This window comes from Centroberyx gerrardi, chromosome 12 (genome assembly GCF_048128805.1).
Source record: "Centroberyx gerrardi isolate f3 chromosome 12, fCenGer3.hap1.cur.20231027, whole genome shotgun sequence".
NCBI classification, from domain to species: domain Eukaryota; kingdom Metazoa; phylum Chordata; class Actinopteri; order Beryciformes; family Berycidae; genus Centroberyx; species Centroberyx gerrardi.
In genome coordinates, this window is record NC_136008.1 from 16,162,652 (window position 1) to 16,185,805 (window position 23,154).

General features: G+C 38.9%; 2 protein-coding genes across 2 annotated transcripts; both read right to left on the bottom strand.

Moving 5' to 3' along the window:
• Window positions 1–8,835: 8,835 nt before the first annotated feature.
• On the bottom strand, window positions 8,836–15,243 carry LOC139914118 (ferroportin). Its single transcript, XM_078286940.1, is given in 8 exon segments — window positions 8,836–9,095; window positions 9,933–10,613; window positions 13,195–13,449; window positions 13,681–13,807; window positions 14,024–14,139; window positions 14,674–14,833; window positions 14,904–15,052; window positions 15,141–15,243. Coding segments are annotated over 8 exon segments (1,851 nt in total).
• Window positions 15,244–17,218: 1,975 nt separating this feature from the next.
• On the bottom strand, window positions 17,219–21,934 carry LOC139914108 (sodium-dependent neutral amino acid transporter B(0)AT3-like). Its single transcript, XM_071902311.2, has 12 exons — window positions 21,760–21,934; window positions 20,357–20,497; window positions 20,059–20,196; window positions 19,769–19,950; window positions 19,209–19,319; window positions 19,003–19,115; window positions 18,775–18,903; window positions 18,458–18,614; window positions 18,144–18,348; window positions 17,770–17,929; window positions 17,519–17,681; window positions 17,219–17,413 (listed from the first exon to the last, which is right to left on the bottom strand). Exons 1-12 carry the CDS (start codon window positions 21,932–21,934, stop codon window positions 17,219–17,221), a joined length of 1,869 nt encoding a protein of 622 aa, XP_071758412.2.
• Between the last annotated feature and the right edge of the window lie 1,220 nt (window positions 21,935–23,154).

Consider the following 23,154-nt stretch of genomic DNA (forward strand, 5'->3'; position numbering starts at 1 on the left):
AGTAGCGCTATAACAACTTAAAAAAAATGTGAAAAAACTAGAATTGTGTGTTGCTGCACACAAGTGACTGTTCTTATTACAGGAGATCATGGATTTGTCAGACATTAGCTAAATGAAGCCTGACATAATTATATGTAGACCAGCGTGAACATACTCTACACGTATGACCAAGGTAAAGCAAGGACAGTAATTCTTGGTATGAACACTTTATCTATTACCGTTATATCTTTTTCCCCGCTGTCAGCAGTGTGATGCTTGACTGGGTCCTAGCAAAGCCATTCAATTGTGCCGTTGCCGTTCAAAACTGCTGATACAGCAAACTGCCGAATGAGAAAAGGTCCCCATCTCTAGGTGCTGCCTGCGTCTCTTTCATGTGAGGTTGAGTTCCATCGTTCCACTGTGCGCTTTGGTTCTTTGAAGATAATAATTGATTGGGCAGATGTCCCCGCAAACAATATCTGTCTTTAAAAGTTGATATCCACCTATTTCCCCAGTGCTTTAACAAAATAACTCATCCTTCAATTCTTTATTGGTCCAAAACACCGGCATCAACAACATGAGGTTGTGCTTATACTACTTGTTCCAGGCTGACCTAACTCCCAAAGGCCATTCTGAAGACAGCTCAATAGGCTAAGAAGAAGAGATTTGTTTAGGTATGGGATCTTGGTAAACGGTTTGTATGTATGTGTGTTTGTGTGTGTTGGTGTGTGTGGAAGGTGTTGTGTCAGTCTTTGTGTTCATAGTTACGTCCATGCTCGTGTGTGTGTGTCCTTAGTAGTTTCTAATCATACTACTAATGGCAGTTTGGGCTTAATAGTAGAAGAAGAAATGATGAACTGGTTTAATCTGGGTGTGAAAACTATTCAATAGCACCTGGAAGAAGAGAATAATCCTCCTTGTTACGTTTGCAGGGGTGCAAGATGGCATGCAGTATGAGTGAGAAGTCATTTAATGGATGAAACATTTTCCATGAAAACATGGGAATTATGAAAGTGGTGTAATCAGAGGAAAGAGTAAGCAGTACAGCAAATAAAATTTGGGCAAGATTAGAAAATAGTGGGCCATATCTTCCATGTGCATTATAGCTATTACATGCAAATGAGCTAGTGTAGCATTTCTCATCAATTTCCAATTTATGACCATGTTAAATACTAAACGTAACAGTCACTCTTAAAACCATCTTGACCTTTGTGGCTAGTCATAATATTGGATTCTGGTGACTGATGAGAAAACACTCAACTAAACATATCCATGGTTTTATTATTATAGTGAATCTACTGTATCTTACTGTCTTTTTCTACATAAATACAGCTTCATCATGGCAAGGAAACTATTTAAGGAAACAATTGGCCTATGGAATAGGCAAAAAAAACAACCCTGTCTTCCTTCCCGCTCCTTTCTAGTGAAGGTTCCTCTGTGAGACAAAGCTACAAGGACAGCTCTTGCTTTAATGTGCTACCACTGACCCAGTTTCTCAAGTAAATGAATTGCAAAGCGAGAATGCCTAAAGTCAGACTTGTTCTAATACCGCTGTCTTTAACCAGGGGACTACCATGAAAACCAGGGGAGGTAAGATGCTGCCGGCCTGCAGCATTGCTGAAAAGGGCAGAAGTGATGACACTCTATTTAGCTTGTTACAGTATGCACTTTCCAAAACAGTATCCAAACAACTAATTAATTTGAGGTACAATTTGGAAGAGAAGTGGATCATTTGTTGTAGCGTAAAAGCAATGCATGGCAAAATAAACAGAAACAATAACATTACCCTATAATGTAAGAATGATGAATGTATTTGTTCTGCATCAATAATATCCTGTATGATGTATAAATCTAAAACAAACATAAGAGTAATATGATCCCTGAGCTATACGGAGACACTATGGAGCATGGAGCTGTGTGTGAATGTTTGTGTTTGTTGTGAGTGTGTGTATGGCATGTGTGGGGGTGTCTCAGCTATAAGGGCAGGGTGAACAAAATAATGACAACCCCTCATGAAAAGGGACTTCAAAGGAGTACTAAGTAATGTAAGACCATATAACCAGTCGAAATTGCAACAGCTCAAGTTGTCTTCTACACAAGTCTCTAGCTCACCCCTACTCCTCTCATCCCTCCTGTCCCCTTGAGCTACAGTGGCTTAGTTTACACAAAGTCAGAAAAGTAAGCTAGCTAATTAGACTAGAAATCAAAACAGAAATATCTAGTGTAGAGGCAAGGCAAAATACTGCTTTGTCATTTTCATTTTTGGCTTGAGAACAAGGGTTTTTAGAGCCTTCGTAGCTGAAATGTCTTGAGATGCCAGTTTCTTGCTTGTTGTGCCGTCAACATCATCACTAAGCAGTTAAAAATGTGTGGAGAAAGAAATGTAGTTAGTGGACAGTTTGAAAGCCAGGTGCTCTTGGGGGAAATATCAGCACCTGGCAAAGTAGGCTAATTGCTGCCTCATTGGATCAACAACTATATCAACCCCTTGCAGATAGGCCTATATTATGGTCATTCTGTGCTATGGGGCAGTAAAGGGCACTCCAGGTTACTTATTTCCCCTTTAAATTTTAAGTAACTAACCACAAATAAATGCAGCAACACTGGCGAGTCATGCTGATTTAAGAAATCTGACAATTATTTTATATGTGAGCTTTCAATAAAACAGGAGGCAACTAAAAGTTCCAAGGAGGCTGAATACTTAGTGCCTGAACTGTGCATATCGATCACAAAAAGTGCTAATTAATTTATTGAATGTGGCAAAACGACCAGTCTCAAAAATCATGAAAAAAACAAAACAATGCAAAACACAGACAAGGGAAAGAGGATCAGTTGTTACAAGTCAAAGCTCAAAGATACTAAAAAAAATGGTTGCTGAACTTTTTTTTTTTTTTTTTTGTGCGTTTGCATGTATTTGTTTTGAATGCGTATTTTCGTCAACCGCCTCAAAACTAAAGAAGAAGAAGAATGCTATTTTCATTGGCATAAATGTCTTCCCACTTCACATGGTGGAGCCTTTGCGCACAGGTTAAACATGGTAGCTGGTGCCTTATAATTCCTGGAGTGATATTTAGATGCTGGAAGCACGTTATCCTACTGGTAAGTACCGAATAGTAAGTTTGTTGAGAATTTCTGTGCTTTTTAACCAAGTAAAAACATACGGCTAACCTCTGTAACATTACTGAGAACTTCGGCGAAAAGCTAAGCTAACCAGCCATGTTCCTCTCATATTGAATAAGTTCAAAAACGACTTTTTTTTTCTTGTATTTAGTGGCTCAATATTATGTTTTGCTTATGTCGAAGAAAATGACTTATGGCTACAGGCCTACAACTTGTGAACATTAACAGAATTGGGTTTCAAACAATTAAGCTAGCTTGCCCTTTCCTTTGATGCTGCCTGACTTAGAAAAGGGGTAAAGAATTAGCCTAACGTACACCATTTGAGGAAAATACTATTGCTCATGGACTTCCATTTAGTTTCTTGGCTAAAACAGATTTAGTTATCAATTTTAGTTATCAATCCCATATCCATGCTTCTACATTGACTACTTTCTTTCCATGTTTCAAGGTATTGTGCTCTATGGTACAGTGCATACCTACCGGTATTTGCAGGTTTTCCTCGACATTTTTTTCCTCAGGCTTTATGGAAGGCAGAGAACCTCTTAAAGTGATGCGTGTGAGATATTGGATATAGTCTGCAGTAACATTCAGCGAAACTAGCATGGCAGGTTGTTGGCAAATTTATATTCAGTGTTTGAATTGTTTTATTTACTATTCAAGACTTGTAGACTTAATATGGTGTTTTTTATAGCACAATGCAGTCCCTACATTTCCAGGTTATACCATGTTGGTATAGTGGCACATAGCTGGTGTGATATGGCTACTTTTGCAGATTCATTAAATAGTGTTCCAAGTTGTCTGATATAATTTTCGTGTTTTGAGTCTTTGTGGAAATATATGGCAAAACAGGGCCTTTTTAGTGGTGGCCTTAATATAGCTAATTGTACCGGTGGGTAAACGTCCCTATTAAGCCCATGTACCATATAAGCCCACTTGCAACTTCTGAGTCAAATAAAAAAAAACGACATCATCATTTTTTGCTGTGACGTTTCTTCCAATGAAGCTGCTTGTTACATAAATTACACTTTTTATTGTAAGCCAATCAGATTTGTCGATATTGAGTTATCGAAGCACATGTGTGACATGTGCCTGCTGATCCCAGAAGAAGTTGCAAAAAAACTTTGGTGATTTTGGTACTCAAAAAATTTATAATAAAATACTCAAAATTTAAGTGATTAGTGTTTTGAATAAGACATATGTTAGAATATTACTTGTTTTAGAAATATTGTTTCTTTTGAAATCAAAATATGAGTTTTAGCATGCTAGCAAACAGACCACATGCTGCATCAATACAGTAGCTGCATAGTATGGTTCATTGCAGTGACATAAAGCATGATAAGCATGTATAGTTTGCATTTTTTGTATGCAATTTATATTATTATACTGTTAAATAGACAATAAATGTGTATGTTTATCTTTATTTATTTTTTAATTAACATTTTTACCTGGTGGGCTTAAAGGGGACGCTAGCAAAAAAATCACACTGTCTGGGGTGGATGTAAATGAGTATAGCTAATTACTTCTCTGCATGATCAATTTATACTTTTCATGTTATGTTAGTGCACCATATATAGATTTATTTCATATAGTTTTTTAATGTCATGTGCATATAATAAAATATTCAGTCTTTTAACCATAAATTCACTGATGTTCCCTTCAAGCCCACCTGCTCCCATTAAGCCCACTTGACTGTGTTTCAATGGGGATTTTCTCCCTTTTGACCTTTGAACCATTTTCCTCCATAATCAAGATAATTAATACCCATATTTAAATATCAGTGATATTGCATAGGTCAGTTCATTCTGGATAGGCCTATATTCTATCCTAACATTAACAATAATTTTTTAATCAGATGAGTTTTAGTTTGAGATGACTAAAGTTAATAACTAAGTTCATAACTAAGTTATTGTTTAATTGTAAATCCTGAAATTGACTCATTTACTAGCCTTAGAACATTAGTATTGAACCTGCAAACTGTTTTTCTTTCAGTCAGTCGGTCTTTAGAAATCTTCATAAAAAAATCTGCACTTTCAACCAGCTGGCTGGACCAGAAATTTTGGCCAATTTCAAATGCCAACAGCACACCATAGGATAGAGATACAGACAAAATGACAACACATATTGAAAGATGAAGTATTGAAGAGTAATTTCCACTATAGTTTTGATTTTGTTCATAAATAGTTTTTTGGCTACATTCCAAAGAAGACATGTTGTAAGTTTAGCTTTTTCTGCGTTGACAACACAGCAAAAAGGCTGTTCACGCCTATTTCAAATGCCATTTACAGGCCATAGGATAGGAGTGGAGACAAAATGAAAATAGCTATTGAGAGCTAAGAGATTACAGATTTGAATAGAACAAGTTTGTATTGTTAAGATTTTTTAAATATATATATTTATTTACCAACAAATCATGAAGTGGGCTTATTTGGAACACCCAGGGGCTTAAAGGGTACGTTAGGTACCCATTTAGCCCATGCCAGACTTTTGACATATTTTGACAAATTAAACAATAAAAATATTAGAAATTGGTATAAGTGAATTATTGACACTTCAAATGAGAGATTAGACTTTCATTTTAACTAAAATGTTCTCACTTAAATCGGGGCAGTATATATTAAAAATGTCTGAAAAGCGGATTTGGTGGGCTTAATAGGGACGTTTACCCTAGGTTAAAATGGACTTTTCCAAAATAGTAAACATGCTTCTAAGTTGGTATGTTCTTGTATGTTTTTTGGGTGTGTAGTCATCCACTGTTAATTTTTTTAGCCTGAAATTTAGCTTACCACTGGCCATAAGGCATTCTAACACAATGTACCATAATATCTTTTTGCATGTACTGTATTTTACAACTAGAGGTTCACTTCATATTTAATGTAAAGATAAGTACACTCAACTACTTATTTACTCTTTTAGTCAAAAGGGACAAATTTTGTGCTTTTATTTTGAAAACCAAATAACCCTACTTTCGGTATTAGTAGTTATCTGTAGGTGAATCTCAAATCCAAGAATGTGGAGACTGATGTTTCCAGGTTGTCTTGGAGAGAACAAACTTCTCATGAAAACAAGCAGAGAGGCATCCTTACAGTTTGAGGATGCTTTCAGGAGATTTTGAAGGAGATTTTCTTTTTGGGGCTGTACATGATCAATTAAGATGCGCAGCTGTTAATTTCCCTACCTGCCCTACTATAGACTGTGCATGATGCCTCTTGCAATGAATCTTGGGTCTTCCCATTCATTCTCATAATCTCATTCATTGTCTTGGATCTTTATCCGTCCTTGTCCTTGTCCTTGTCCGTCCTCCGTCCTTGTCACCTAATCAACATATCTAAGCATCATTGGAACTTTATGGGAAGGTCTGGAGCACAGAGTGTGGATTAGATTACCACCTGCTTGAGAACTGGAGGCTTTCCTTCTTGAAGAACAGTCCAATATCCCAGTACACACAGTTCAGGACTTGTACAGTATTCCAAGAAGGACTGAAGCCCTTCTGAAGGCAAAGGGCTACCCTACTCCATATTATGTAGCCTACTTGATACTCATCTATATGTTTCCATTATTTTGTCCTGAATGTTCTTACCTCATCTAGAAGGTAGTCATGCCATAAGTATCATAATCCCTCTTGGATGGTGTTGACAGCTTCTGAGACAGGAGATCTGAGGATTGCTGAAGTATTGGTTTTACATCTGGGTAATAATGCCCAAAGGCCTGAAGCTTTCTCAAATTGGCATGGTGTTGTTCTCTTGACAGTTCAATGTGACATTGACCCCTGCTGGCCAAAATGTAAATTACACACATTTACCAAGTGATATATTCAATTTCTTCTTGCACTCTCCCCTTTCCTTCACAGTTCTTTCTACCACAAACCATAGCTTTGTGAGAGGCAGAGTTACCTTATGATTAATAAGGGACTAACTCCACCTGCGCTGCTATATCTCTCAGCATCGTATATGCTCTCCAGCTGTGGAAATGCAAGTTTAGGAAGGTCCAAGAGCTTGTCAGCAGAATCTCTAATGCCCCTTTGGGTGTCAAGGATTCTGGAAATTTTATTCATTAAATATGCAAAGTTCACAAGGGACAGACAGTATTAAGGTTGTCCGTTTTCTGGGAACGATTCCAATTTTAACATTAACTCACGAAGGTTGAATTGGTGGCTTTATTTAAGTAATAGGCTGTGACTGAATAGGGTCACATCATGGATTGGTTATTTGCAGTGGCATGAATGACATTTTATAGTCTGTACAGATGACTTAGACACAGGATGTATAACACGTATAATTCCAAAGCAGTGGAGATTAAAATCTTGAATTTATTGTAGATTATTTGTTGATGATTCTGTAAATTCAAGGCAGAAAATCATCTTCATTCATCTTTATTGTCTTTTCGTAAGTATCAGTCTGAAACAGGACAACACACAATACTGAAACGTAACAGGAAAATTATACAAATATATTGAGATGTGGTGCTGGTTGCATGACAGAAATGTAAACTTTGATGGTATTTTCACTGTACAGAAAGGAGATATGAAAACATACAGTAGTTGAGAGAAATGTCCAGTCACTTTTCCAACAGTTTTCTTGTTCTTAGCTGAGGTATGGTAATGTTTAGCTTATCATAACTATGAAGCAAAGTGTAATACAATACTGCCATCATTGCAGTCATACAGATATGCTATCAGCATACAATCACTGATTTCAAACATGGCACAAAATGAAGATTGCTTTCCTTTTGGATTTCTATAAATCTATTAATACCACACTGTTTCTATATGAAGGAAAGTACCTACAATTTGGAAGCTATTTTTAAGTACACAAGCAATTAAAGTAGTTTCTATTGAAGTGTATCTAAAGAACATGGTTGATATGAGCTGGCAGTTTTACTGTGTAGACAAATGTTCATGTTTTAATCCATAAACCAGGTATACATGCATATTAACAATTCGAAAGTAAGGCAAATGTTTGCTTGATTCATCCACAGAGAAACAAACCAGGGGAAGAAAATGCTATATCCTTCCTCTTCTGTCCATCAAAGGGGGGGGGGTGCCTTTATGATTTTCTTTATCAAACAATCTCACATCAAGTTCCCTTTACGTTCCTTTTTGGACATCCTGGAATATTTCCAAGTGGACGGATCAGTAACATCTATGCCACTTGTAAAAGTACTGTCTTGTCTTGTTTCTGTTTTTATGTAATATCACTGTTAAGTTTTCTTCACAACACCCAGTTCTTTACTGTGTGATGGTTAGAAAAATCCCTCAATCCATTCACCCTCCCATCTAAAAAGCTGTGTGAGATAACAGGCTTGTTTGATGAAACTCTTGCAGTAAACCTATGGGGTTCGAAAAGGCATGTGCTGGTGCCTCAGCGTTACCTTTGTGTCCTGCTGCATCTTACATTAGATCTCCCATCTTGCATCTCCCATGGAGGTACCAACGCGGCATCTGTTGTGGCCACATCAACTTATGTACATGAAGGGAGAGGGTGTCTCCCAGTCTAGTTCACCTGAGTTCTGGTTTGCTACCATGGCACTTAGCCATGCATGAATAGAGCAACCAAGGTGGGGACAGACACTTGCTGTGTTGTGCTGAAATGAATGGCTAAATGGGGAGTGGACTGTTGCATTGTTGCTTAGCAATGAGACTGCTGAAGGAACAGGAGGGAGACATTCATCTCACAGGTGCAGAGTGGAGTCTGTGCACGTGAGGGTCACGTGCCTGCATGCATGGGCCGTGTCCGCTCCTTACGTGTCAAGGCGGTGTTTTCTCTTGGCTTTGCGTGCATACAGGAAGTACATAGTGTGTCCAGTGGTGATGAATAAGACAGAGATGATGACTAGGATGCCAAAGTGCTGTGGCTGTGGAGCAGAGATGACCATGATGAAGTGGAGCAGATCCATCAGGTAGTTCATAGAGCTCTGCACCCCATTGACCACACCCCTCTCTGACTCACAGATGTTCTCCTGCAGGAGCTGGGTCACTGTCAGGTCAAAGGACCACAGACCTGGAACACATGCAGCAGAGAGATCATTGGGGTCAAAAGTTGATTGAGCTATTAATACAGTTATTACTGTCATAACAACTGGTTATGCAGCTGTTGCAGTCACTACAAAAAGAGGAGTAGGTTGATTTCGAACATCCATAGAAAATTAAATAGTTTTTATGGCAACAGTTAACAGTTAAAGTCGAGATGAAACGGCACTTCGAGAGTATCTAACTTCCGTATCGTGACGTATTTCCGAGTGAAACAGGAAAGACAGGCGGGACATAACGTTGGGAGGAATTTGATTTGAACGTTGAAAAGTGGGCGTGTCATAACACCCGAAGACACACCGAAGTACCATGCTGTTGCTAGCTAGCTAACTAATGAATCTTAGCCTCTTAGCTCTGTGCGCTAAAAGTTGAAGATTGATTGATGGGTGGATGTCATGATATTATTGGTTGAAATTAGTTACGGGCATGCTTACGTAAGCACACGGCATATTTTGTTTTACAGGAAGAAAACATGATTGAATTTTGATATAAGAATACAATGAAATTGATTTTTGGTATTTTTTTTGGCATATATTGTTAAATAGGTGCACAGTATGACCGGGGATGTGATCTAAAAGGGTTAAAAAGGCATTTTTCATTTCATCTCGTCTTTAAAGCTCTTAGTTTACACAGTTCTTGAAGCAATCCATTTAGTTAAAATATGCAATAAATGAACAAAAACTGAAAAAGTAGGGAGTATTGTCTTATTCCCATGCATTGAATATCAATGTAGTGTCTGTGGATCCATATATAGCTTCAGTGCTGAAATCTGTTGAAACCAGTCGGCTTTGGGTGTCTGTCTACTCACCGATGCGTGCTGTGATGACACCCAAGAACAGCAGGATAATGGAGATGTAGGATTCTGGCACTGAATCAGAGGGCACATTGTCAAAGAGAACAGTGTTGTTGGTCCAGTGGATGGAAGAGCGGTCAGGTAGTAGTGGCTGATTGCTGCCCACCCTCAGAGGATAGGTGTGTTTTTGCCTTTGGCTTGCCATCCCTCCAACCTCAGAAGAGGAGTTAGTGTTAATATAGGGCATCAGCAAGCTAAGATCCATGGGACTGCCAGGGGCAAACACAGAGCACACACACAGCAGCAAGCAGCACAGGTGGAGGCAGCTTGAGATGATGCCTGTGTTAACCAGGCCATAGGCCTTTCTCAGTTTGGTGAACATCACGGTGCCCATTAGCCCTGTGATAGCTGACACGCCCATCAGCAGACTAAGGAGAGAGCCGCTTATGCCCTGAGTATAAGCGTAGCCAGTAGTGATGCAGTCAAAGCCCAGCACTGTGGTGTAGAGGAAGGCCAGGCCCATGCCTGCCAGGAAGACAGGCTGGCGATAGTAGGCCCTCCAGCCATCTTTACAGGTGCTCAGCAGCCGCTGGAACCTCCGAAAACACAGAGGCAGGTTGGTGATTTCTTTCAGGTTCAGACTCATGTTGCAGTTGTCTTCTGTTAGAGCTGGAGGTTCTGTAGCATTACCTTCCCCTGATGAGGAAGAGGAATATCATCTGTCAGTGCTATCAATGCTAAATGATTCACACCCTTTGATGTACATTTTGGAGCTTAATCAGAGGTGTCATCTTTTCGGTCTGCTCTATAATGACTTTAGTCCTTCCAATGCAATGTCTGCTCAGTATTCTGTATCCTATAGATGTTATAAAAACCCACAGTACTCAAGAAACACACAGTAGTAGTCAGTTGTACGATAATTACAGCATCACAATGCAACAAATGCTTCTTGTGACATTCTGGGAGGCCCTAATGGAGAAAAATTAGGGATGAAGTAGTAGCATTTTTTTCAGGTCTTATTTAAAAGAATTGCCAATGTCTTTTTCAGTGTGATAGGGTCTATTTTTTGAACCATCATTCCCTTAGCATTGGAGCTCTGCAGAATAGGGTGAAAAGTTCTGAGGTCAAAAGTTGATTTAAGGGCGCTCTCTCACGAAATAGTCTGTTTGCTTAGTCTGAACCAGTGTGTCATCGATTTTTTTACCAGCCCTTGGCAGCTGAGCCAAAATGTTAATTTTGGACACTGGCATTGATGTCTGACTCTTGAGGACACCGCTGAATATGAACGGTTGTCACGGCTCCGGGTGGTAAATGATATATCGATACATACGTTTCAAAGAAGACATGCTGCCGATATCAGCGAAGATGGCTGGAAGTGATGCAACATTATCATAACCTGTTCACAATTGCTTTACAAGGAAGACGAGTGAGGTAGGCTACAGCTTATAATGCATTCTGACAACTGCACATGAAAAATGTATAGTACTGTTCCTGATGACATCATATCACTACACAGTCGACCCACAAAGCACAGTGTTTTAGTCCACATGGCGTGTTCAAACCAAGCATGTTTGGAGAGGTTCAATCAAACTCTGGATTGCTTACTCCTTTAGTTCGGTTTGTTTGAGCAGGTGAGAACAATGCCATTTGAACCTGGGTGCACACCAAACAATGAGACCGCCTGAAAATGCAGGTCTTGGTCCTCTTCCAAGCAAACTGTGGTGCGGTTCATTAGGATTGGGAACCTAATCATACCAACTGCAGGAAATTACCCCAAAACATGATTTTATGATGTTGTTTGTTCAACCGTCATTTCATATGGTTTTACAGGTATAAGGATATGGATGTTGACATCAGATAACCAGCAGTTACTCATGCTTGGAAAGCCTAGCATAACAAAATTAACTGAGGGCAAACTGCAATCTGGGCTGATGCTTATATTCACCTTTTTCTTAATTTGTTCTTACCTGGTATGAAGACCAGAGATGGTACATTATGGCACAGACAAGTCCATCAACCTGAGCTAAAGTTACACGGACGGGAATTGGATTTGCTTTGATTCTCCCCACTTCCTGGCTGGCAAAATGTAAAATTTTGTGGGGTGACAGATTACCAAAACTGTCCAATAAATGAGTTACTTGTGAGTCCGTGTCACTTTGGTTTACAAGCCCTGGTTCGCTTTGGACGAACCAGTCAACCTTAACAAACCAAATACAAAAATGCAACAAAGCAAAATTTTGGACTTATGCAAACTGTAGGTGTGAACACACCCTTAAAGCGATCTGCTGCACTCACTTGGAAGCGCTCCGAGACTACCTCTCTCAGGTGGACCATGCAGTGTTTGATGCACTCAGTGGTCGATTTAGGTGTTCTCACCTACCCAAATGAACAGGGGGTAAACACTCCAGAGTTCACTTCAACCACTCCAAACTCAGCAACTCTGAAAAAAGTCTTTAAAGGTGCAATCACACCTACAGTCCCTTTTCTTTGGTCCAAACCATTTTGTTGCATTTTTATATTTGGTTCGTTTGGTTCATCGAACAACAAACAACATACTCATAAAACCGTGTGTTTTGGGGTTGTTTCCTGTAGTTGGTACAACTGGGCTACGTTCTCCTACCTAATGAATCGCACCAGTTTGCATAGAAGTCGACCAAACCTTACCTTTTCAGGCGGTCTCGGTGTGGATATTTGGTGCATACCCAAGTTCGAATGGCACTGTTCTCACCTGGCCAAACAAACTAAACTGAAGGAGTAGGCTAAATGCTCCAGAGTTCGATTGAACTGCTCCAAACATGTTTGGCGTGAACATACTCTGTCTGGGACTGAGCAGTTTTTCTGAAAATTCTGCAGTGTTATCCTGTTTTATCCTGTTTTGGTCCTAGAGGAAAAAACTTTATCTCAAAAATGCAACAAAAGGATTATTAATTACAGTTGGTCTTAGTAGGTTATCTATCATCAATAACTCACTGATCACTGGCTCTTTGACAATAATCCGCCGGAGAAACATAGACAAAATCAGCATGTAATGTTTGAATTATTTATGTTTACAGTAGTTTTACCCTTTCCTTTATCTCTCTTATGATGTTTTTATTTTACTTGTTTAAATAAATGTTTTGTGGGGAATGTGACTGTAAAGCTTATTACAAAGTTTTTTTTGTAAAAAAAAAAAAAACTTGTCAAAAGGCTATACAAAGTGCGTTTAATAGCCTATATCTAATATAATTATTCACAACCACACACTGGCACAACACCCCATACTGTGATTAGTCTATACCTTGTGACCTTCTCCTTTCCCTGCTCTGCAGATAGACCTGATCCACCTCCTCCACTGGTGGTTTGACTGAGAGAGCAGGGACGATGCGGTACACCCGTGACAGGAAGATGAACTCCACTATGAGAGACACAAGGTTCCATCCCAGGATGAAGCCACAGCCGACTACATTGGAGGCCAGGGTCATGACCTGTCCCACTGCTAGTGGGGCCAGGATGTTAGTCACCTGATCAATCCGCCTCATGGTCGCATTCATTCCTTTTGTCAGAATCAAAGACACAGTGGTTAATGTTGTACTGTATTCTGCTGTATTCTAATAAATTATTATTAACAAGAGCATGTCATAAATGGACCAATACCTGACATCAGTATGATATATTCTGCAACAGTTCCAGTAATTCAAGAATTTAAAAGTCAGACAGTGACAGAAACACATGACAAAAATAGGAAACAAACCAGTGAGTGCAGCAACAGAGTGAATTGTCTCACCAGCAAGGTGACCACGGTTGTAGCCTGTGATAACCACAATCCAATCCCTCTGAATGGCAATGGTCAGTGCTGTGCTTGCAAGGTTTGCCACATCTGCCAGGACGATCACCACCGTATAACAAACCACCTTGTGTAAGTTTTGTGATGCAACATGTTACTACACATGACAGCACAGAGTAGCCAGAGGCTCAGCAGCAGAGACAACAGGGACACAGGACAGTGGGAACAACAGCAGCAATAACTCCTCTGTGTAGTAATCATGGTGGGTAAATGGTTTGCAGATCGACATGGTAGCAAATGATAACAGATGCAATTACTAGGCAAATATGCGCTGTCTACTCACAGTAAGCCATCCATCCCAGATCTGTTCAATCCACTGCTTATATGAGAACACCAACATGAGCACAATGCTACACACTGTCACTGAGATGTTCTGAATGAATAGTGATGCATGTGCAACTAAAATAGGGGACAAAAAAACAAAAACAATTTCAAACTCTCCAAATAGAGCAACGACATGTAAAATATGAGAATAGTCCTTGACTAATGAACCATATCAGGGGCTCTCAATCCTTGTGGCCCAGAGTTCTGCTGGTTTTGATTCAAGCCATCTAATTGGGGACTGATTTACACCTTAGATGCCATGTGAATGCAATTAACCACCAGCAGTACTCTGGGCCCCGAGGATCAGGATTGAGAACCACTGATCTACTATATATCACCCATGATATACGTCAGGGGTCTCAAACGATGTGCCATGGAGGGCCGAGAGTATACAGGTTTACAGGTTTTGTTCCAACCAAAGACTACACCAGGTGATTTCACTGATTGGCACAACTTCAACCAGAGAAGAGGAACTAATCAGTAAAATCACCTGGTGTAGTCTTCGGTTGGAATGAAAACCTGCATACTCTTGGCCCTCTATGGCACATGGTTTGAGACCACTGATATACGTCAAGACTTTCAAATTGAAATGAAATTGTTGGTGCCTACCCTTATTCCTGGGATTGCGATCAACCCAGTCTCCAATCAGAGCCCCAAGGAGGAGCACTGACCCAGCCACAACCAATCCAAACACTGCAGTCAACAGCAGGTTACGACCATACAGCTCAATCAGGAACACAGAGATTGCAAAGTGCCACATGCGGTCACCCTGTTTGACACAGTATTACAGTACAGTATTATCTGTTGTTTTGCAAGGTAGTTCTTGGATGCTGTCATACAGTTTAAGTGGACTACCTTGCAGTTATGGAAGTTTTGATGTCTTATATATTGCTCCAGTAATTTCAAGAAATGATTCTTACCCACATTGACAATGCGCCACTGACATAGATTAGAAACTTGGGACCTTTGAGGTAGATGAGAGCCGACCCTTAGGAGGAGACAGATGAAAATTATTCCGATAAGCAAACAATCCATAAGCTAGCACTCCACTGTATTTTAATCAGAGTTGAGTTCACCTGGTATACTCCGAGCCGTTTTGGCTCTAGCGTCCCTGACGTCTTCGGACTCAAACTCGACCACCACCCCGCCACACCGTGAGGCATCTGCTCGCAGGGACATTGCCTATTGTAGGGTCATAGGTCAAAAAACTACTGAACTTGTCCCACCTTTCTGATAATATGGTGTGTTAATGTTATAGCTAAAGTTTTTACAACATCACTTGGATGTTGTTTTGAATGAAGGTTTAGTGCCTTCCTCTTTGGTACTGTTGTTTGTTTACAACTACAGGATTGTGTTGACCACTTACAGGATTACTGGTCATTTCTTCATTTACATACAAGGAGGCCATTCTAGAAGACAACACCACCAAAAAGCAACATGTGGCTATAGATATTTTAGTATTTAATGAAATAAACTTAATGTTATTTCATTAATCATGCATTTTTCAGCAGGAAAAGTTTGAACACCATGCCCTTTGGGAATACTATGACCTATTTTAGAGGATAGTGTCTGTGCTACATTATATCAAAATTAAGTAGTCTACATTTAATTACTTGCAGATCAATCAGTCATAATTTGCTTTTCAAATGATGAGACATATACAGTATGATGGCTCCCATGGGTCAATAGGTGACAATGCCTCAATTACATGCGATTTAAAAGTAAAACAGAAAAAGCATGTCAAACATATTCATGACATTCATTCAAATATGACAGTAGTAAAAATAGCTTTAGCGCAATGCCTCACATGGCTTTGTAAATGCAGTCAGAATATAAGCTGAATTAAATTAAAGCACTCAATCGTAAGTCAAAGCAGGGTCACTCATCACCTTTGTTCAGGTGTTGCACTCAATCCTTGCTGTTGTTCCTCAATGGTGTATCTTTTGCCATGTGTCCTACTTTGGGATGCTAGTCTTTCCTGAGAGCTGGAATTCAAGCTGTAGTAGTTTGAAAGGCTTGATAACATCACAGTGTTAAAGTGCACCATTGTATGAAAGTGCCAGAAAAGCAGAACAGGCAGAGGGACAACAAAGGCAGCCAGCATATTCCAAAGCACGTGACACTGAGAGGACAATATCACTGTCCACCCACACTACAAAAAGGACAACTGTGTAACTCGTATGACTCAAAATACACATATGCGCATGGTCAGTGAACACATGCACGTGCATGCACCCACACATGGACATAAGCGTAGTCCTCATTACTCATACAGCCACAAACACACACCCTCTTGCAATTACATGCAAAAAAAACCCACATGAAGCTTGCAAAATGTTGCATAAAGAACACTATCATGCAATACTTCACTCATCTTCTTACCCATCTGCAGGTAACAGGAGATGGGTAAGAAGATGAGTAACAGATAACGGAAGAGAGCTATTCACTTGGTAGAAGTTAATGTGATTTACAGGATGATACATAATCTTAACCAATGAGCGATGATGTTTACACAATATTTTACACTATAAATATCAACTAATGCAGCATTGCTTACATCGCTGTTGCATCTTTGTCCATGTTTGTATTGAAAATCAATATATTTGTCTAAAGAATTAATAATGCGCTTATCGCAAACCATTCAGGAAAGGCAATCAATTATTTTGAGTGTGTTCTCATTCAAAACATCAACACAGGAAATTAACAGTTATCTTCCTTTAATCAAATATTAGCACAAGCCTATTATTCAGTTCTAGCCTTTGGTATTCTGTTGTTAATATTTTTCTCAGGAATATTGTCATTGATTTGATCTGGCCTATTTGCATTTCTTTCACCAATAAAAATACACTGATGTAAATGAAGACAAAATGTATCCGAAATTAGAGCTTCTACTGTCAATATACTGTACTAGAGTGACAATGTTCACTACAAATTTACATTACAAATGTAATATACTTAAAGGCTTGCAGTGCCATGTAATACAAAGGATATAAAACAAACATGAAGAGAATCAGTCAAAAATTGTCTGTTTTCAAACATATACACAGTAAGAAGTTATGAAATCAAATATTGCAACTTACACAAAATCTCTCATATGGATTGTTAGTCCACAACTACTGACCCCCAATCTGATGAAACAGATGAAAGTTTTCATTTACAAGTCTCCGTGATTGCATTCATTTTCATATGGGTTTTGATTGTGCCTGTTCATGATGCGCTTCTTCAGGAAGCCCATGAATTTGTACAGAGCCACAAGGGGGATGGAGACAACAGGAAGGGCAGATAGGAGCACACAGATAGCAAACACCCATCGAGGATAGTGCAGAACTTCAGCAAGAGGGAAGTCCACCTGTAGGGGTGATGGAGTGGAAAGACAGTGGTTTTAAAAAATTCTGTTAGATTTAACAAACTGTACACAGTACTGTTGTGGAAGAACTGAGTAAATCTGCCTTACATAATCTGGGTTCCAGGCATTATATGTGGGTTGATTTTCAGCCTCAATCACAACATACGCCAAAAAAACCACCAGAAGCATGAAAGGGCTGATGAACCGCCAAGTGGCCTGCCAGTAGATGCTGGGCCTCCGACCCGTCATCCACTCAATGTCATCATTAAACCTGTGGGCACATGGATACACTTTGACAAATCAGCGACATTTAGTTAATAATATTACAATTTTGTTGATGAAATGAATTGAAATATCACCTATTTATTCCATAGATGTACACCACACCTATCATCTCAAAGAAAGCTATGATGAGCAGAGGCAGGGATCCCACGTAGCTGTTGAAAATCTCCAGCCAGTAGTTCCCAGACCCCAGAGTGAAGATCAGGGCCGCAACAAAGGAGGTGAGACATATCAACCCTGTGAGCGAAAGGGGAGAGAATATTACATAGCAATTATGAAAGCTGAATTTCTAACACCGTTACTTGTTATAATGAATTTACTTTGCAGATTTTTGCAGAATTTACTTCAAATGGAACCCTTAGCAAATCTGTCTTAGTCACTGTAATGTCCCAAAGGCTTTGATTGCAATGAGAATATTATATTAGGTGATGCATCAGGTCTGTCGGTTTACCTGTGAAAATCTCCTTAGGCATCCAGGATGGCACCATATGCAGGTCTAGCAGAGGAGTGAGGACCCCCTCCAGATTCCCGAACATTGAGGACAGTCCCAGGCTGAAGAGCATGACAAAGAAGAGCACTGCCCATACTTGGGAGCCCGGCATATTTATCACAGCCTCAGTGAACACAATGAAGGCCAGTCCCGTTCCAGAGGCACTCTATAGGTAGGATGTGAAATGCCGTTTCATACACAACTTCACAAAACTTCATCAAGCAATTGATTTAAAAGAAAAAAAAATTGAGTAATCTTTTTCTGAAATATTCTACCTGGTCCAGGAAAGTCTGCAGATCGCAGGTCTTTAGATGGAGGCTTTCAACCTCTGAGGGATCAGTCATATTGAGATAGCCTAACCAATCATCGTAGTTTTCAAGAGTTATGTTTTCATTTCCAATGTTAAATGCATTTGTCAGCGTCAATATATTTCTGTAAAATTGAGAAGAGATCAAATTAGTCAGTTAATACTACTACTACTACTACTACTGCTACTACTACTACTACTACTACTGCTACTACTAATAATAATAATATAGCAAGACGAGCTGGATACACTATGGCAGACCATAATCATCTGAGTGGTACATACCTATTTCGGCAGTCATTGTAGTTTGTATTTGCTTTAAATCCAAGAATGGCAAAAATAGGAATTGAAGCATATATAGATGTAAAACTGTTGACAAGACCAACTATCAAGGCATCTCTTTCACAATTGTTCCTGCAAAAATGAAATTATGTCTTTATTTTTTGTTTTCACCGCACTGTACTGTTTTTTTTTTACATTGATGAAAAGTTATTGTGTTCAAAATTGTCTTACTTCTGAGGATTATAGCTGGAAAAAGCAATAAGTCCCCCAAAGGCCAAAGACAAAGAGAAAAAAATTTGAGTGGCAGCATCCAACCACACTTTAGGATTCTTCAGGGTTTCCCACTGTAATGAACATATTAAATTTAGTTAGGTATCAGATTTTGTTCATTAAATTCTTGAAATTGTGTAAATAAGAAATTCTAATTGCAAACTTACATTTGGAGTGAAGAGGTAAACTAGGCCATCGGTTGCCCCAGTCAGAGTCAAGGCTCTGACCAAGAAGATCGTCAGTACGAGATACGGAAAGGTGGCTGTCACATAAATTGCCTGGTGAAAAATTTCAGAGGCTGATGAAATATTTCAGTCACCCATAAGACATGCATTGTATTTGCTTACTTTTCCTTTTTTAAAAGTTTCATAACACTTTACATGAACTCTGAGTTAGAACACATTCATAATGCCTAATTCATGAATGCCTAAATCGTTCCAACAACAAGAGGGATGAGACGTTCCTCTCTGTTGCAGCCCCAGCTTGTGATTTAGGCTGATAGGACGGGTGGATTTTTACATAAATAATCTTGCCTAGTGCAGCTTTAAGATTAAATTTGTATTCATGAATGTGACATTTAGCTGATATAAAGCTGTTGTGTTAAAAACTGGGGTGTTACATTTTTGCCATGAATTGCTAATATGTGGGCTACATTTATGTAGGGATTGTTGAAGGTAGATATAAAGATTAGGATCATTTTTACCATAGCATCAAACAGTTGAATTACCTTTCCAATGGTCTCAATGCCACGTATGAAGCAGATGTAGACAAGACACCAAGCAGTAGCCAGACACAACACCAGCCACCATTGTAAGGACCCACTGGTCTCAATGTTTGGCGTTATGTTCAGTGTTTTACGATACCAAAAATAGTTCACTGATGTGCTCTTTTCACATTCGCTCACATAACCTGCATCAAACAAAGAGATGTTCATACCTTGAAAAATAGGACTTGCTATCTATTATTTAAATTATTTGTAAGCATGTTTATTTGTATTATCATGAACAGAGAAATTACCAGTAAGGTTTAAGTTAACCGGACAGTCCCTCCAGGGAAGTGGATTTTGAAAAGAGTGGAAGAAGTACCAGAGGACCCAGGCCAGGATAGTGTTGTAGAACAGGCCGACCAGGAAGGATACTAGCAAGGAAGCCACACCTGTGTATACACATTGTCATGGTCCACCAAAATTAATTTATCGTATGGATGGCATGTCAGTGATCTCAGGTTAATCAGACATAATGTTTACATGACACTAGGTAGGTACTGTAGATTCCCCTTTTTGGCATATTGCTTAACTGAATGCAAACCTTCTCACCTAGGCCTCCTAGATATGGGGAGATTGAATTCCACACTCCAATGCTTCCCATGCGGAGCCTTTGCCCAATGGCCAGTTCCATGTGCAGCAGAGGGAGGCCCTCAAACACCAAGGCAATGACATAAGGAATCAGGAAAGCCCCTTGGAATAAAACAAAGTTGCCAGTGATAATAATTGTTAAAGTTCTTGCAGTTCTTGCAGTTCTTACAGTATGGTTAATCAGTAAGCAATCGACTTCACTTATAGGCACGTATAGGCGTTGCATATATGGTTGAAGGTCATTCAATTTATGTTCATTGGGCATTTTATTATCAACAATCAGAACTTTATCACACTTTCTCATATCAAGCTGTAGGCCAGCAAAAAAGCGGAGCCAAGGCAACAGAATTTCCTGCTTAACAAAACTATTTTCCCTCCCCTTCTCTCAACTGACTACTAATCTTGATTTTGTGTACCACTGTGGACTGGTGGAGGTATTTTGCCCCATTTATAGATGAAGAATCTGTTTTGCATAATAGTGAACTATAGATTAGGAATTGTCTAAAGTGGATCAATCATAGATTTGGAGAATAGGTAAACTATGAAATAGTGCAAGAAACAAAGACAGTATGATAAGATGACGTAACCACTGTAGAGTGTTTTCCCTCTCTCTGTCACTGATGAAGTCCAAGCAACCTGTAATAACCCCCTGGTCAGACATCATACTTTCACATTCAGTGGAAAAACAAACATGCAGACAGAATGATCTGAATAATTTCTCAGAGCAGACAAATAAAGTATGCAGCAAAAACACAATAGATTCACTGTCAAGAAATCATTTGGATAGCTTATAAAGCTTTTAAAATGTATATGGATGGAAACTTTTAGATTTTATATTTACATATGTTTAATACATGATTATTTACATTGACTTCTATAAAGAGTTGATTGAAAACATGAGAAATAAGGTAAATATTTATTCAAATACTTAGCAAAACAATAAGCAAATCCTATTCATTAGGTTTATCTTCTAATGTAGAATATTACACATCATACATCATTTTTTTTTGTATTTCAATTAATTATCCATATTCTTTGTAATTTTTCATTATTTATAAACAATAAAAAACATTCTCTAAATGATAGATCCTCAAAAAATATTCAAATCATCAAAGTATTATGAATAATTCATAATAAGCATACTGTATCTTGCATTACATGTGTTGTTTTCTGTGCTATGCAGTTTCCTTTTTGATCATTTCTCATTTTATAAAGAGATAGCCATTGGATAACGGACGATGATTAATCTTCCTTTAAATGGAAGACTAAGTAGAAAACCTGATTGTTGCTACACTACTATTTGCTGTCCAAGTACAATGTTTGTGTTAACATTAGAAAACACACTGTTACTGAAATGCTCTTACCTCCACCATAGATTTGACACAAATATGGAAATCTCCACACGTTACCAAGTCCCACTGCGAAACCGATGCAAGTAAGCAGATATTGAACCTTATTGTCCCATTTTGGTCTTTCAGTTATCTCTTTAGATCCATGAACCTGGGTCTGCTCAGCACTTCCAGCTTCAATAACCATCATTTTTTCACAAGCACTGCTATTTGTCTTTTGTAGTTTAGGTATAGATTATGAGGCATACACACATCCTGTATGTCTGACTCTGTCTACTCTTTCTAAAGTGGAGAGGAGGACCTGGTTACTTGGTACCTGTGTGTGTCAGGAGACGCAGGGGCAACGTTTGCATTATCAGCCAAATACTTCTTGTTGGCGCTAAGAGCTAAGGGAACAATGTGTCTCGTTTGTTTAATCAAAAGCCCTTGTGTAAAGCTTCATGATATGATGTTGATAACAGAGGCAATAATAGTAAATGGCAATACTATGAAACATAAATAATGGACACATTGGAATGAAACTATGATACTAGACATGGTTCTTTTAATCTCTTCCTTGCACACAAATTACATTACTGTTATTTACACACAGTCCAAGGTTACAATTACACCAACCAACAGTAATAACCAACATCAATTACTCTATATCCAAGAATATTTTGTGCGTAGCATATAATTCTCTATGAGAAGCAGTCATCATCAAACACTTTTTAAAAAGCCTTACCTTACATGTCTTGCTATACGTCTCTGTTCTATCTTATACATTCAGCATAATATTTGCATCCATTAGTGTACATTGAAAAGCAAAAAAGACAATATCACACAATTCACTTTACAGATCATAGGCAAATACTAAAGGATGCTAAAGGATTAAAAACAATGCTACAGCACTGTATAAGAGAGTTCGCTTCCAAATTTCCAAACCCTATTCCCACACTTGCCAGCATGATAGCATTTCCACCAAAGGACTGACTTCATGTCTGTTTCACATAACTCCACACATCACAACAGTGACCCCAGCTGGAGAGCAGGGCCCACTGTTATATTGGCCCAAGGACTATTGCCTCTTTCTGTGGTGAGGCCCCCTCCCAGTCTTGAACCCATGAGCTTGCTTGCACGATAGACCTTGATTTGGACAAGCATAGTAGTTCAACCAGAGGAGTGAGTTTAACCACCTTGTCCACTACAGTTGCACCTGCAAATGTAATATTGCATCAGACAGTTAGCATCTCACCAATTCTCTGATTTCATAAATTCATGAAATGTTCAATAACCAGACAGAGTTGAGTCTCTCTTGTTTAAAAAAGTCATTATTCTTAGAGCAGGAGTCCTGCGTGTGCAGAAACAGTAATTAAAGACACAACCAAACTTGGCATTGCAGCCATCTTGAAAATTACAAAGTAGATCAGT

Coding starts and splice junctions, on each gene's coding strand:
- LOC139914108 (XM_071902311.2), bottom strand. CDS start 21,934: ATGATGGTTATTGAAGCTGGAAGTGCTGAGCAGACCCAGGTTCATGGA. Junction 18,615..18,774: donor TACAATGACTGCCGAAATAG/GTATGTACCACT, acceptor TCAATTTTACAG/AAATATATTGACGCTGACAA. Junction 18,349..18,457: donor TGCAGACTTTCCTGGACCAG/GTAGAATATTTC, acceptor TCCTACCTATAG/AGTGCCTCTGGAACGGGACT.